The sequence below is a fragment of the Tachysurus vachellii genome, chromosome 25 (genome assembly GCF_030014155.1).
Source record: "Tachysurus vachellii isolate PV-2020 chromosome 25, HZAU_Pvac_v1, whole genome shotgun sequence".
Classification (NCBI taxonomy): domain Eukaryota; kingdom Metazoa; phylum Chordata; class Actinopteri; order Siluriformes; family Bagridae; genus Tachysurus; species Tachysurus vachellii.
In genome coordinates, this window is record NC_083484.1 from 8,590,793 (window position 1) to 8,607,075 (window position 16,283).

Below are 16,283 nucleotides of genomic sequence, written 5' to 3' on the forward strand. Positions count from 1 at the left end.
AGTAGCTGCCTCAACCAATTTGTAAACCACAGTTTGATGATCAATTCTCTCTGTTGAACTGAGCAGAGGGAAAATACACAGATGCACAGTAAAATCACAAATACAAGGCAACACTAAACCAATGTATACAGTTTACAAAAATGAATATAGTTTATTAAAGCACCAGGGCCTATTTTTTCACAATCTGACCAAATACTTGTATTCAAATATAGTTTTGGTCTCATCATAATTGCAAGTTTGAGTCAACATAGAATAATTTCTTCCAAACTGTGGAAGAGTTGGACGAATGTGCAATTCCATATGTCACATTTGTGCACAAAGATTTGCAAAATGGCAGTCACTATATTAAGCAGTTTGCTGTTTATGTCATATTCCTTTGATAACGGAATGCGGAGGCATTCAATCACTATTTTATTGATTCTGTGGCTAATATAGCAAGCTGTTTTACTCCTAAGAACACATACGCTCTACCAGTAGACACAAGTCAATCCGTTTTCAGTTTAATAACCATCACAGAATCAGAGGTATCACAGATCATTAAATCACTTAGACCATCTAGCTGTAAAGATATTTTTGGTATGGATATAATGATGCTCAAGGAGCTTAGTACAACAGTCACATGCCCCATTACCAAAATGATCAATTTATCAATTTCACAAAATATGTTCCCAAGTGTGTGGAAATCAGCGGTTATTGTTCCCATTTTCAAAAGTGGAGACCCTCATTCTATGTTAAATTACAGACCTATCAGCATTTTGCCTACTGTGTCTAAGATTGCAGAGAAACTGATAGCAAAACAAATTATTAACCATCTAAATACCACACCCTATGCTCTCCACTCTATGCAGTTTGGCTTTAGAGCCAATTATTCAACCGAAACTGCTACTTGCTTCTTTACTGAAAATATTAGAGCGTTGTTGGATCGAGGTGGGGTGGTTGGAGCTGTGTTCCTGGATCTTAAGAAGGCTTTCGACACTGTCAATCATAAAGTCTTGCTGACAAAATTATGCAGTTTTAATTTTTCCTCAAATGCTATTAAATGGATTGATTCTTACCTCACTGACCGTTCCCAACATGTCAGAGTCCAGTCATTTAAATCAGCGGCTCTCAGTCTATCTACCGGTCTTCCTCAAAGATCAATTTTAGGACCTTTGTTGTTCTCACTTTATATAAATGACCTACCGTCTGTCTGTCCAGATGTTTCTGTGCAAATGTATGCTGATGACACTGTAGTCTATGTTCATGGTAGTAATATTTCTCAGGTAGCTGCGAAAATCACTAACTCTATGGTTAATATTACAGATTGGTTGAAACATTCTTGCCTGCAGTTAAATACATCAAAAACAGTAGTCCAACAATAAGTTCAGTGTTGAGCCAGATGTTTTTGTGTCAGGGGAAAGGCTACAGATTGTGTCAGAGTACAAATATTTGGGGATTTTAATTGATTCAAAGTTGTCTTTTAAATCGCATGTAAAAAAGGTCTGTAATATAATCAAATTCAACCTCAGTAACTTCAGACACATTCGCCATCAAATGTCTACACAGGCAGCAAGAATGTACATGCACTCTTTACTGTTTGCCCGTTTGGTCACAGGCTAGTGTTACAACTCTGAAACCACTTCAATCACTTTACAAACGAACTGTAAAAATTCTGGATAAGAAATCAAACATTTCTCATTATTGTCCAATATTACAAAAATATAGATTACCCAACTGGGAAAACATGGTAAAATTCTCAAATCTATGTCTTGTTTATTAAATTATTCATGGTTTATCATCCCCTCCCCTCCATCAGTTTGTCAACATCCGAATAGCTGATCATCGTAGAACCAGAGGTGCAGTGAGGGGAGATTGCATCATTCCCTTTAGGAAAAGTGTATTTGGCCAAACCGCTTTTTCTGTTCGAGCTGCTACTCAGTGGAACCTTACCAATATAAACATCAGAAACCTGAACACGTATAGTACATTTAAGATCCAGTTAAAGAAGTGGTTCGTTATTAACCAGAGCTGTCAACATTAGCTTAGTTTTTGACATGCTCGTGTTGCCCCCTGATGGTTTTTTGTTTATTGTGTGTGTGTTCATGTGTTTGTCTGATGTTTGTTTGATTGCTGGCGTCTTGTGTTTCTAATTTACATCATAGCTAATACTTACAGTAGTACTTTTATTAAATGTATTGTAGCTTTATTATTATTTCAATATGTACTTTAATTTACTTTTATCTTTTTTAGGGTGACTATTCATCTGTCTAGGGACTACAGGTGAAAAATAGCCATCTGGCTAACTCTGGCATATTGACAGAAATGTTTATTAATATGCATTGTCCCTGTAATAAATAAATAAATAAATAAATAAATAAATAACAAAACTGCAAAGAACACTGATTTTAGTGACGTGACATGACATACATATGGCTAAGTATGGTGACCCATACTCAGAATTTGTTCTCTGCGTTTAACCCATCCAAAGTGCACACACACCGTGAACACACACCCGGAGCAGTGGGCAGCCATTTATGCTGCGGCGCCCAGGGAGCAGTTGGGGGGTTCGGTGCTCAAGTGCACCTCAGTCGTGGCCGGCCCGAGACTCAAACCCACAACCTTAGGGTTAGGAGTCAGACTCTGGGGGGGTTTGGTGCCTTGCTCAAGTGCCTGCTCAAGTGCATCTCAGTCGTGGCCGGCCCGAAACTCGAACCCACAACCTTAGGGTTAGGAGTCAGACTCTCTAACCATTAGGCCATGACTTTCTCTCTCATTAACTATTTATTTATATTCTATACAATAGCACTTCTATAATAGAAACTCTTATTTCAACAAGTTATCATTTCCTAATTTTGTTGAATAAAAATGCTGTAGTTGGGAAATTGTTGTAGAGCAAAAGTAAAAAAGTAAAGGACAATTAACTTTGTGGTAATAATATTAGTGTTTTGTGTCTGGTTGCATCACACCACCCAACAGCTGATTAGTTTTTACAAACCCAATTCCAAAAAAGTTGGGACACTGTAGAAATTGTGAATAAAAACAGAATGCAATGATGTGGAAGTTTCAAATTTAAGTATTTTATTCAGAATACAACTGTAACAGGTCTAGCCTGCTACTAGTTGTTCCATTCCTTACCTATAGGGGGCAACCTTCAGGGTGTTGAAGGTATATAAGGTAGTACACTTGTAGAAGAAAGGAAAATGGCTTCCACCTGAGTTTGTGGTTTACCAGGGTTTGTGCTAGCTTCAGTGAATGGCCTCTTGATGTGAAACTGTTGTTTCTATTGCCATTGTGAGTATTTCTACTGTTATGCTTTGACTTTATATGAAAGACTATATTTCTGGCACTGTTTATGTACTATTAATGAATACAAACTTGTAATTGAGTTCATTTTGTATTTATAGAAGGGCCTTTTGTGTCAGCCCCATTGCATGCTTAAAGCGTAATACGGACAATGGATTAAAACGGTGACTGGATGAATGCAGTTATCTTTATTTGAGGAGATGGCGATGGAGATGCTGTAAAGCATTCTGAAGACTCAACACAATACGGACACCTACCCAGATAAGGCTATTTGTTTTTGTTTTTCAGTTGGAATGTTGTTCAATGATTTGTGTAACATTGTAATGCTGAATATCACTGAGGTATCATACGTAATGAGGGTAAAAGTAGGTGAGAGTTTCATATAAATAACTCTAAGCAAAGAGATTTGTTTTCTGGCTGCCTTATTTTACTGAGTGGTCTGGATCATCACTTATGTGAAATCCCCCCAAATTCAGATATATAGCTAGCTTTGATTTAAGTTTGATCAGAGGGGTTATACAACATAGATGACATCAAATGTCTAAACTGAGAAAATGTATCATTTTAAGGGAAAAATACGTTGATTTTAAATTTTATGGCATCAACACATCTCAAAAAAGTTGGGACAAGGCCATGTTTACCACTGTGTGGCATCACCTCTTCTTTTTAAAACAGTCTGCAAATATCTGGCTACTGAGGAGACAAGTTGTACAAGTTTAGGAATAGGAATGTTGTCGCATTCTTGTCTAATACAGGCTTCTAGTTGCTCAACTGCCTTAGGTCTTCTTTATGATGCGCCAAATGTTTTCTACACAGCCATGATGTTGTAACTGATGCAGTATGTGGTCTGGCATTGTCATGTTGGAAAATGCAAGGTCTTCTCTGAAAGAGACGACGTCTGGATGGGAGCATATGATGTTCTAGAACTTGGATATACCTTTCAGCATTGATGGTGCCTTTTCAGATGTGATAGCTGCCCATGTGACACGCACTCATGCAACCCCATACCATCAGAGATGCAGGCTTCTGAACTGAGTGCCGATAACAACTTGGGTTGTGCTTGTCCTCTTTAGTCCGGATGACATGGCATCCCAGTTTGCCAAAAAAACTTCAAATTTTGATTGTCTGGCCACAGTCCATTTTAAATGAGCCTTGGCCCAGAGAAAACGTTGGTGCTTCTAGATCATGTTTAGATATGGCTTCTTTTTTGACCTATAGAGTTTTAGCCAGCAACAGCGAATGGCACGGTGGATTGTGTTCACTGACAATGTTTTCTGGAAGTATTCCTGAGCCCATGTTTTGATTATTACAGTAGCATTCCTGTATGTGATGCAGTGCCATCTAAGGGCCCGAAGATCATGGGCATCCAGTATGGTTTTCATGCTTTGACCCTTACGCACAGAGACTTTTTGCAATTTCTCTCTGAGAAACTCCTTTCTGATATTGCTCCACTATTTTTCACCGCAGCATTGTGGGAATTGGTGATCCTCTGCCCATCTTGACTTCTGAGAGACACTGCCACCCAGAGAGGCTCTTTTTATACCCAATCATGTTGCCAATTGACCTAATAAGTTGCAAATTGGTCCTCCAGCTGTTCCTTATATGTACATTTAACTTTTTTCGGCCTCTTATTGCTACCTGTCCCAACTTTTTTGGAATGTGTAGCTCTTATGAAATCCAAAATGAGCCGATATTTGGCATGACATTTCAAAATGTCTCACTTTCAACATTTGATATTATCTTTATTCTATTATGAATAAAATATAAGTTTGAGATTTGTAAATTATTGCATTCCATTTTTTATTCACAATTTGTACAGTGTCCTAACTTTTTTGGAATCGGCTTTGTATTTCCTATAACAGCATCCCTTATCATGTTTATTCCTTACATCGGATAAGGTTTCTTTTGCAAAATATCTGATTTGTGGTGCAAAAGGCTAAGAAAAATAATGACTACTGTATATAAACCAAAAAGTAAAAATAAACCAAATTATAAATTTGTTATACATTGCATGTTGTTGTACATTGTAGATTTTTAAGGTTCAAGGTTTCTGGCTTCTTGTCAGGAATTTTCTCCTTATGTCGAATGTTGCGTGGTGAGCTGCTCAGTACATGTAGCAGGCTGCAAGTCTACAGCGCTTATATAAGCTTTGTTCCGTGTTTTCTTGTCCTTGCTTTGGTTATGTTACCATGTATGTGTATTTTGTTTTGGTTTATGTCTTGACTCTGCCTTTTTCTTTGTGATTTATGTATGGCAGCCTCCTCTCCTGAGCCACAGATGTCATTGATATCCAATTCCATGAAGAGGCCGACATGGTGGCCTCCAGAGCATATCTCCATCCAGGGGCTGATAGCATGACCTCCAGTGCAAAGCTCCCTCCAGGAGCCTTTTCATTTTTGATTATAAGTTGCTGCATTATATATTTTCTTAATCTTCCAGCATTTATGACACTTGGTAAAGGCAAACCATAGTTTATTTTTTTCACTCAGTGTGGACAAAAAGTACCATCACATTATGCAAATTATCAGGACATGTAGGGGGATGCTGAAACAGGGCACAAAAACAGACTTCTGTGCAACTAAAAAATCACGTGGTTAAATATGGTTCAGTGAAGGCTGAAAAATGCTGTTGGCAATGTTTTTGAAGTGTTCAAAATGTCAGGTGATTAAAAGGCATTAAATGCAAATGCTGGCACTCAGCATGTACTGACTGAATAAACTGGCAAAATGCTGGTATAGTGGAAGACATAGCAGAACCCATTTGCATAGAGAACATAGAGAATAGTGGTGTCATAAAGGCTCTGATACAGCTAGTGTGCATCTTTGTGTCTTATTGTTACTCACACATGGATTGGTGGCAAAGGAGAGGGATCATAGATGTATCGTCCCTCTGTGTGTCTTTCGTCCACTGGCACAGGATTGTGGAATCCAGGGAAGAACTTAGCTGGCGCTGAAGAATTAAACATGTATCAGAGTCTATTTTCATGCAAATCTTATTGTTTAATAAATTCATATTCACAAACACACAACATTAAACTTGTAAATTTCAGCCATGTTCAGACAAATTCTGTGAAACTTTGACTGAATTAGTACCTTCGGGAACAGTTATAGACTGGCAAGGAAGCATATTTGGACATTGTAATTGTTATTGTTTACCAGCATTATATTGTGGTTAAAATAAAATAATGAACATGACTTCAAATAGTAGATTTTTAGCTTTAAACCTTTCATGCCGCACACTGGAATTCTATGCTGTCTACATAATGGATATTACCTTTTTATTTATTCATTTATTTATTTTTAATAAAGTTTTTTATTCAAGTAACAACTTGGGATGATTGTGTTTGAACTACAAAATAGTATATAACAGCTAAATGTTTTTGTACATTTGTTTCTCTACTTTGCTGTGCAGTGTAAAAGTGTACTGTATATGTCTTTTCCATGTATATCGTTTGTTTAAACCCTGTTCTACAGTCACTGCAAGAATCAGCAATATGTTTCCTCATGGGCTCCTCTCACTTATTAAGAACTGCTTTCCCTCATTCCTCATCCCTCATTAGGGCCACTTCTGTTTTTATTTCATGTGACATTCAGTTAGTTGCTGCACTGCTGAAACTGCAGGATTGGAGTGCTTATTTTCAAAGATGGGCCTTGAGACACTAAAACTCAACAAGATCAAAATCATGTTCATGAGTTCTTGTGTCTTTGAGTTTTTTGGTATGTAAAGGCTGAAACCAATGGCTTTTGTGCATTTTCTGGTATGTCTTTTCTCAGTTTAAAGACTACTTGTGTGTTATTACTCACTCATCTCATCACTGAGCGCATATATATTATTATTTTTTTGTTTGTTTTTTTTGTTTTCCTAATCATCAGTTAATTTAAAAGCACTTTCTTCCAAGGCACTTCTCTCCTTCTCCTTTCTTTTACTCATGCATTCCCATGCTTATATACTGTACAGTAATCCTCATTTCTTGCTTAGTTTTTACATTATTGGCCAACATCTTTATTCTTCTCTTCCTTAACTATCATATATACTGTATATCTCTGTGATATGCACATCTAAATTCTATATTTAGTATGCGTATCAGTTTCTCCAGCTCTTGCACACATACACTTGATCTATTAGTGAGCTAGATAGCTAACGCCACTAGAGATACACTGCATCAGTCTGCAACTGAAAAAGGGTGAAATGAAAATAAGGAAATAAGGTGACAAAAGAAAAAAAGGATTTGATCCAGCCATCCATCTAAGATCCTCCAGAGGGGTTGATATGCTTAAGCTCTAGTCACTAAAGGAGTAAATTGTCCATTGTCTGAGGCTTGCTGTTTTATTTGTGTGTGCTTAGAGAAGTGACAAAGAGCTGTAAGAGGTATGGGAGGAATTTAGCACAGATGTCAGTTAAAACTATGCTATGCAGTTTCCTCCCCAGGCAAAACAATATGTCTCATATCCATTGAGTGTTATGGGAAAGATATAAGAGCAATAAGTGTACTGGGCAGTATAGTGGTGCTGTAGGTAGCACTGATGCCTTGCAGGGTTGCATGGTTTAAACCTGAGCTCTGGTTGTTGTCTGTGTGGAATTTCAGTTTTTTTTTTATTGTATCTGTATGGCCTAACAAAGCATCTGTTCAGAAACAAAGCATTGTCATCCTTCCTTATAATGGTAAGCAATGATAAACCTCTGAAAACAATTTACACCCGAACATTATAGACAATTTCAGACAATTCTCCAATAATACCAAATCAAAACACCCAGCAAGCACAGATGTGAGATTTCCAAAGTTACTTTTAATCATGTTCATATCTATTGTTAACAGTTTTGCACTTTTTTAACTCTCTCTCTTACATTTTTCAAAACTAAGCAGTTCTAATAATTCCCTGTCATTATTTTAAATGCTGCTCATTAAGATGGGTTTATAAATTAGTTTTAATGATGGGGTAATTAAAGGCAAACTTTGACCAGACTATTACTTTCTAATAACACAAACTGGGTTTATTTTGGAGGAAAGAAAGGCAGGGTATGATCATAATTATTAAGTGGGAGCTACAGCCCCAAGCAGGTAATAACATCATGCCCTGAAACATGAAGGTCTCTGTTATAAAATTTCATTAATGATGCTCTTTTGGGATCCTACAATTAAATGTACTCTCACCAATAAATCAGAATGTAATTGAGAAATAGAAAAACAATGCAAGTTTTTTAGCACAACTTTTCAGCAGTTGGTAGAACATAAAACATATAGCATCAGTACTACTGACACTTAAAATTAGATGATCTGCATTCATTTTCTAGTATAGCAGTCAGAAAAAGTAAAAATAAAGGCATTTTAATTCAGCACAGAAAGTGGAAGTAGCAGGAGTAACTAATCATGTGAGTTATAAACATGAAAACATGATTCAAAAGAAATGTGTGTATGTGTTTGCACACTGCCAGATTATATTACAGTATACCACTAATCTCCTTGTTTATGATCTCACTATTGAAGAATCGGAGTCTCAGCTGAGCTGATGAGTGAGGAGCCAAGGAGCTAAATAACAGCAAAAGACAATGTTGAATCAGTGTTTGCTCAAAATCAAGGCTCCAGCTGTTCCTGCATGTAAACGCTCATTGCTCAATTGTGAGTGTTTTGCTTAATTACAGAGGAACGAAACAAATTATTTATGCTATCCTTATAATTAGTCCATAAATTGTACCTGAAATTTAAATAGGTTTCTACTCTTTTATTCTGGGTTGCAGTATGTGTTTATGTAATAGCAATCATAACATTAATACAATGAATTTACTTATATTAATATTATTAATATAAATGTAAACTATACCTGTGTATAACCTAAAAAGTAAATCTGGAAAAAAGCTCTGAAAATAAATTGCTCTGAAAATAAATGAAACTTGATATATTGATTGAGATCACAAGAGACAGACAATGGGGGAGGGGGGGAGTGTGGGGGCACATAGGAGGTGACTCAGTATCAAAGCAATCAGTTTAATTATAGCCAGGTCACCAAAGCAGACAGGGGTCAACACCTCAGGGCAAATTAAGACCTTTACCTAACCCAAGCCATTTGTCTCACTCTTAACTCTTGCTCTTGCCTCTCACTTTCATTTTATCTCTCGTTCACTCTCAGTTTACCATTTTTACCTATTTTACATCAAGTAAAATGGTTTCTATGAACATTTGACATTTTTTGAATTTGTTACTGGCAATCATGATGAACTGATAATGTATCAGGGTTTACTAAAATCAAATTTGGTGGCAGAAATTGATAACTAATGCTGGCTAGGGATGCATTCCATTTAAAATATACAGATTTTAAACAGTAGAAAAAAATTAATATGTGGTCAGTCATGTAGAATAGTGCAACATGTGTCTGTTGCAATACACTGGCATTGTGGTCTGGATTCTCAGCTTAGGTGAACTTGTCTTCAATTTTATTCAGCACAAATACAGTATGCGATCAAATCATATTGAATGTACAAAAGCAATTTGTGACAATGATTTGTTGATAATGTCTCTTTTCCATCAAGTGGAACCAATGTTCTCATTGAAATCAATTGCATTTAATAAGCATTTTCTTACTCTTTCATCTCAGTGAGATTTTCATTGCCATTGTCGCCTCTGGCTTGGTTATTAGGGATAGGGATAGATGTTTAAGAAATATAGTAACTTTGAACTTATTGTTTAATTCTCTTTCTATACTTCTGTAAAGCTGCTTTGAGACAATGTGAATTGTTAAAATCGCTATACAAATAAATTTAATTGAAAAACACTGAACTGAAGTTTAGTGTAGGGCTTAAACACAAAAGGTTCTTGGCTACTTACTAATAAAATTATTCCTGCAGAGGAATGTACAGACAGAGAAGTAAATATAAAAACAAAGGTGTGGAGATGCTGGCATCAGTTGTGTTTACTTGTTCACAGAAATGGAAAGTCAATGCAAATCAATACAGTGTTATTCTGACTGCTGTCTTTTATCCTATGATGAAACATTTCTATTCTAATAGGAGTGGTCTCTCACTTGTTCACATGCAGTGCATGAGAAAACTATTGTTTTATGTATTGTAGAGCTGATGTAAGATTGGTTGAGGTGTTATATACTGCCTGTGTCTATCCAATCAAAATTTTTGGGCTACTTAATTTTGAAAGAAAGGCCCACACTATTTTCCAAATAATATAACAGACATTTGTGATTTTTAATGCAATATCTATATAGGTTGAAAGAGGGTTATTTTCACCAACCATCCTGTTTTCCAATAACAGGCTGTTATTATTGGAGCATCAGCAGTGGTAAGGAGACTGAGTACAGGACAACAGTGGATAACTTTGTGTGAACCATCTACAGCTCAATGTGACAAAAAAAGAAACTAGTGGTCGAACTGAGGAGGACTAAGGCACCTATGACCACTGTTTCCATCACATGGGGTCTCTGTGGACATGGTGGTGGATTACATATACCTAGGAGTTCACATTGTAATAAACTTGACTGTACTAAAAACTCTGAAGCCATCTACTAGAAGGGCCAGAGCCGCCTTTACTTTCTGAGGACAGGACGATGCTGATGATGTCTGTTGTAGCCTTTTTGCTTTTTTTTTTAATCTTCTTTTGCTGTTGCATGCTGGGTAACTGATGCCAACAGACTGAACAATCTTCCACCGTCCATGATGTCCTGGACAAATACAGGAGTGCGTTCTGTTGCAGACTCATTCAACCAGAAAATCCTTCCTACCTGTGTCCATTTTACTTTATAATTGCTCTGTACAACATATCTCACTGTGCAATAATATACTTTCACCTGTATAGTTCTTTAAATCCTAGTTTTACTTCTATATTTTTTTGTATACATTATCTTAGTGTATGTAAGTCTGTATTTTTGTATTCTTATTTTGGTGACTTGAAGCTGTGGTAACGAACCCAATTTCAACCTGGGGATTAATAAAGTATTCTGATTCTGATTCCGATTATTAGCTAATCAAGGTTTATCATGTTAGAAGGCTAATTTGTCATTAGAAAACCCTTTTGCAATTATGTTAGCACAGCTGAAAATTGTTGTGCTGATTAAAGAAGCAATAAACTTGGCCAATTCTTGTTCTAATTAAGGAATGCTATTCCAAAGAACAAATTGCCAACAAACTGAATATTTCATACAATGGTATGTACTACTCTCTACAAGGAACAGCACAAACTAGCTAGAAAGGAAAGTGGGAGGCCCAAGTGCAAGCCGACATCAGTGTGTAATTTGAAATACAAATGAGAAACATAACAACAAAATTGTGAGACAGGAGCATATAAAAATATGCTGGAGAAGCCCTTAATGCCACCTGTCAAGCATGTTTGAGGAAAGGACTGGGGTGTTTTTGCAGATTTATATATGAAATTTAGTAGATATACAAATGAACATATTCATTAGTTCTGTAGCAACAGTAACAGCTCATATTCACAGGAATATGCATGTCAGATGCAACACAATATCAATAATCTACAATTAAGATAATCACAGCCAAATTTTTTTACTAGCCCAAGACAGCTATAAGGACCTTTTTTGCTCCCATATTTTGGATTAAAATCTTGGTTGTCAGTCTATCCTCTTGCTTAATTGTCAGTCTCTCCTCATAAGTATAAACATTCATTCATTCATTCATCTTCTACCGCTTATCCGAACTACCTCAGTAGTAGTTATCCGATACTGACACTATCTCAGGCGTCATCGGGCATCAAGGCAGGATACACCCTGGACGGAGTGCCAACCCATCGCAGGGCACACACACACTCTCATTCACTCACACAATCACACACTAGGGACAATTTTCCAGAGATGCCAATCAACCTACCATGCATGTCTTTGGACCGGGGGAGGAAACCGGAGTACCCGGAGGAAACCCCCGAGGCACGGGGAGAACATGCAAACTCCACACACACAAGGTGGAGGCGGGACTCGAACCCCGACCCTGGAGGTGTGAGGCGAACGTGCTAACCACTAAGCCACCGTGCCCCCCAAGTATAAACATCAAAAGACTTAAAATACTTTTATAAAATGAGGTAATTTCATACAAGCATGTGTAAGCTGATAGAAAAAGAAGTGGCAGCTAGCAAGCTATAAATTCAGAAATATAGTAATTGAAATTTATGCAAATAATCAAATATAACTTTATATATATAACTTTATTTATTAGTAGTTTGTTTACAATATTCACAAATAACACGGGCACCAATTTATTCCTAACTGGCATTGATATGTTTAAGTTTGTTTTGTTATTTATGTTCCAATAACTGATTACTGGTTACATAGCTTTGTTCCTTTGAGAGGTCTATCATTCACCATACGAAAAAACATGCATCCAGGCAGAAAAAATGGACTGGACTGTCCAATAAACAAGATTAGCAACTACAGCCATTAGCCAATATAAGTTGCTAATTTCTGAGACTGTTTTTAATGTTATGAAGTGTGAGAAGGTCAGTGATTGTGAGGTTACGTATATCTTAAATCTTAAACAATCTCTGACACTCTTACAAGTAGATTTAGCGGGGGTGCCATATGAAGGGCTTCTATAAAGGTTTCTAGAGGGCAAAAAAATCATGGGAGAGAAGCAAGAGCTAAACCAATTATGAATGGAAGAGTGAACACAGCAGCAACAGACAGCAAAAACTTCAATCTGAGGCCCACAACAGAGAAAAAGTACTGTCACGCCAATTTTTCTCTCTTTTTCTCTCCTACCCAAGTGTGATTTGCTCAGACAGGTGTGTGTTCGTGGATTATGAGTTAATGTGTGTTCAGGAAGTGTGTATACATATGTGTGTGTGTGTGTGTGTCTGCATGTATGTGTGTGTGTGTGTGTGTGTGTGTGTGTGTGTGTGTGTGTGTGTGTGTGTGTGTGTGCAAAGCTTAAAACTGATTAATCCAGTCCTACTGCCATAATGAGCGCAGAGAGTGCAGGTACCTCAGAGAGCACAGAACGTCGAACTCTTGCCTGAGTCTCAAACCCAGCCAAGCTTTCACTCCACACACTTCAAAGGAGTCAGTACAGCACAGCACTGAGCAGGAGAGACAGAGGAGACACAGCATGGCTGGGGGAAGGGGGTGGACGAAGGGATCCCTTATCTCCTCCTGAGAGGATGCTGCTCTGCGGAGTGAGATTGTCTGGAGCTGCCACCTGTCCCAGCCATCTTTGAAGGCAGCACTAAGCATGTGATGGGCCTGACCTCCTTCAGCTCCTACTCTTTTATGTCTCTCTTCTTTTTCTGCTTTGTTACACCCCCAATCCTCCCTGCCTCTCTTTCTGACTTTCTTTCTCACTGAGAGTCTCATGTGGTCTTTTCTCCTGTGCTAAGTACATGGGCTAGGGATATACCTCTTATTATTGAGCCTAGACCCATAAAAAATGGAAAACATTATAATTACTGTTTTCTCTCATGTCCCCTACCACCAGGAATGCACCTGACTTCAGTAAAGCCCTGAGTGGGGATTGCAAGGACAAAGATATGGATTACCAGCAGAGCCGTTATGCTTGATTCATGGAAACAAACACACAGAGACCTGAAATGAATAACATGCTCTCTGCCTGACACCAATTGTCATTATTAACAAAGTGTTAAGAAGTCACATGGAAGAGCATAACCAGTAATTTAATGTTTTTTCCACTGCCTAGCCACCTTTGAGCTGCGGACTTTTGCCACTGTCTTTTATATATATTGAGACTTTTTAAATGATTTAAAATTATAAAAAGATTAGTGTTTTTTGCTTGCCTTTGCATTCTGAGTGTCATCATGGCAGTAGAACAAGATGCAGATGTTTGCAGGAAGATGCAATACTAATGTCTTTTTTTTTAAGAATCACATGACTACAAGGGATAGAAAAGCCTAGTGGTTAAGGTGTTTTACTACTGATCAGAAGGTTATGATTTCAAATCCCTGAGCCCCCTGAGCAAGACCCTTAACTCTCAAGTGCTCAGTTTTATAAATCGAAATAAAAATTCAAGTGTGTCTGCTGAATGGCAGAAATGTAAAATATACTGTAGATCCCATAATATGATTAACTAATCTCAATTACCTCAGTGGTTTGAGACAAGCCCATTTCTGAATGTTACAGATATACAAAAAGTTAGACAGTAAGCATAGACTACAGCTTAACATGCCTTAGAGCCACTATGTTTTTCTTTCATGGTGAAAGCATTTTTTCTCTTTCTTGAACTTAATAAGACCTGCATCACTTCATGTTACCAAGATCCAGGAAAGTGCAAAGTCTGAACTTAATGTGCTGACATTGTCCATATCACTTAACACTATCACCATATCAGTTATTACGCATGTTCTTTAATCTGTTTATGTGGCACATCCACATGCATGTTTCCATGTAAGAAACAATAATTCAGTTTACATTATTAAAATGAGCACATTAATATACAGTTAGATATAAATAAGTATTTGCACATTTACCCAATTTTGCCTCTGTACACCAACTCAATCATAGTATTTTTACTTTTCATTGTTCATTCTGCAATGTTACAATTTTAAAATTGTACAGTCGTTTCACTACTATTCATGCCACATTTTCATGTCATGGTTCTGTTCTGTCATTAGTCTGAATTCATTACAGTCTTCCAATGCTATCTTCATCTAGTCCAACAGAGACACTCCACCAAGTGCACTAGTGTTGAGAATATGATCAAATACAGTGGTAAAACTGTGTAATTGGTGTAATCAGCGCTAAAATTTAATCCTGTCCTGTGATATGGAAACTCTATCTCCATAAGATATGGAAAGAGACAAAACTGAAAAGAAGATTCCACTAATGTATACAGGAGGGCTATTTATCCTACACACTGCTTGGCCTGAGGGATGCTATGCTTTCTAAGTCACTGAGCAAACATCATTGTGAGGGTGAGGTAAAAGGTGAGTTTGAGAAAAACAGTGAAGGATGTTCAAGGCACGTTCTGTGTCAACAGTATGGCCTCTCCTCTTTTCAAGTTATTTTTTTGCCTTGGTCTCAGACAGCAGTTGTGTTGGTCTTGTGGTAGCCAGGTGTGTGTAAATACATTTACAGCCTGACAAATTTGGAAAGAGGAAAAGCAGTGTAAAATATTTTGGTGCTGTTGAGAAACATGCTCAGTTCTGCTGAAGTTTAAAATGTATTATTTTTCATTCATTAAAGTTATGGAAGGGAAGTCTGTGCTTAGTTAGACATGCTTATGAAGATCTGGCAGAAAGAAACTGTGTCAGTAACACACTCTCGGAAACACATTCATTCATTCATTTTCTACCGCTTATCTAAACTACCTCAGGTCACAGGGAGCCTGTGCCTATCTCAGGCGTCATCGGGCATCAAGGCAGGATACACCCTGGATGGAGTGCCAACCCATCGCAGGGCACACACACTCTCATTCACGCACGCAATCACACACTACGGACAATTTTTCCAGAGATGCCAATCAACCTACCATGCATGTCTTTGGACCAGGGGAGGAAACCGGAGTACCCGGAGGAAACCCCCGAGGCACGGGAGAACATGCAAACTCCACACACACAAGGCGGAGGCGGGAATCGAACCCCCATCCCTGGAGGTGTGAGGCGAACATGCTAACCACTAAGCCACCATGCCCCCCTCTCAGAAACACATTAATTAATTAATTCTAATCAGTTACACCATACCAAAAAAGTAAAAGCAACTGATTTGTTAATAAAGGAAAAAAGAGGGAACAAATGGGGAAAGGAACTAGACTAAACAATGATACTCCATGTACTGTAATGTGAATAAACTGATTGGGATAGCAACATATATTTCACATTTACAACTTAATTAATGCTGCTGTTACTTGTTAAGTTTCCTCTGAATTCTTTATGATATCATGCTTACCTATTCTGTCAGTGTTGATCTTAAGTCCTACATGGAGAAACATTTAGTTATATCAGATAGAGTTTTCCCTTTGACTTCTCATTCTCTATTTTTTAAAGAAGTGAATTTTCCATGAAGCATTGACCTCTGATTTGAGAAGTTTTAAATCTTTACTTG

General features: G+C 37.5%; 1 protein-coding gene across 2 annotated transcripts in view; it reads right to left on the bottom strand.

The window, feature by feature from the left end:
• gli3 (GLI family zinc finger 3) overlaps positions 1-16,283 on the bottom strand; it is a 131,283-nt gene that overhangs the window by 72,759 nt on the left and 42,241 nt on the right. For both annotated transcript variants that reach the window (XM_060861474.1, XM_060861473.1), the window contains exon 4: positions 6,126-6,231. In XM_060861474.1, the coding sequence (XP_060717457.1) occupies positions 6,126-6,231 (106 nt within the window). The remainder of the gene's footprint in view (positions 1-6,125; positions 6,232-16,283) is intronic.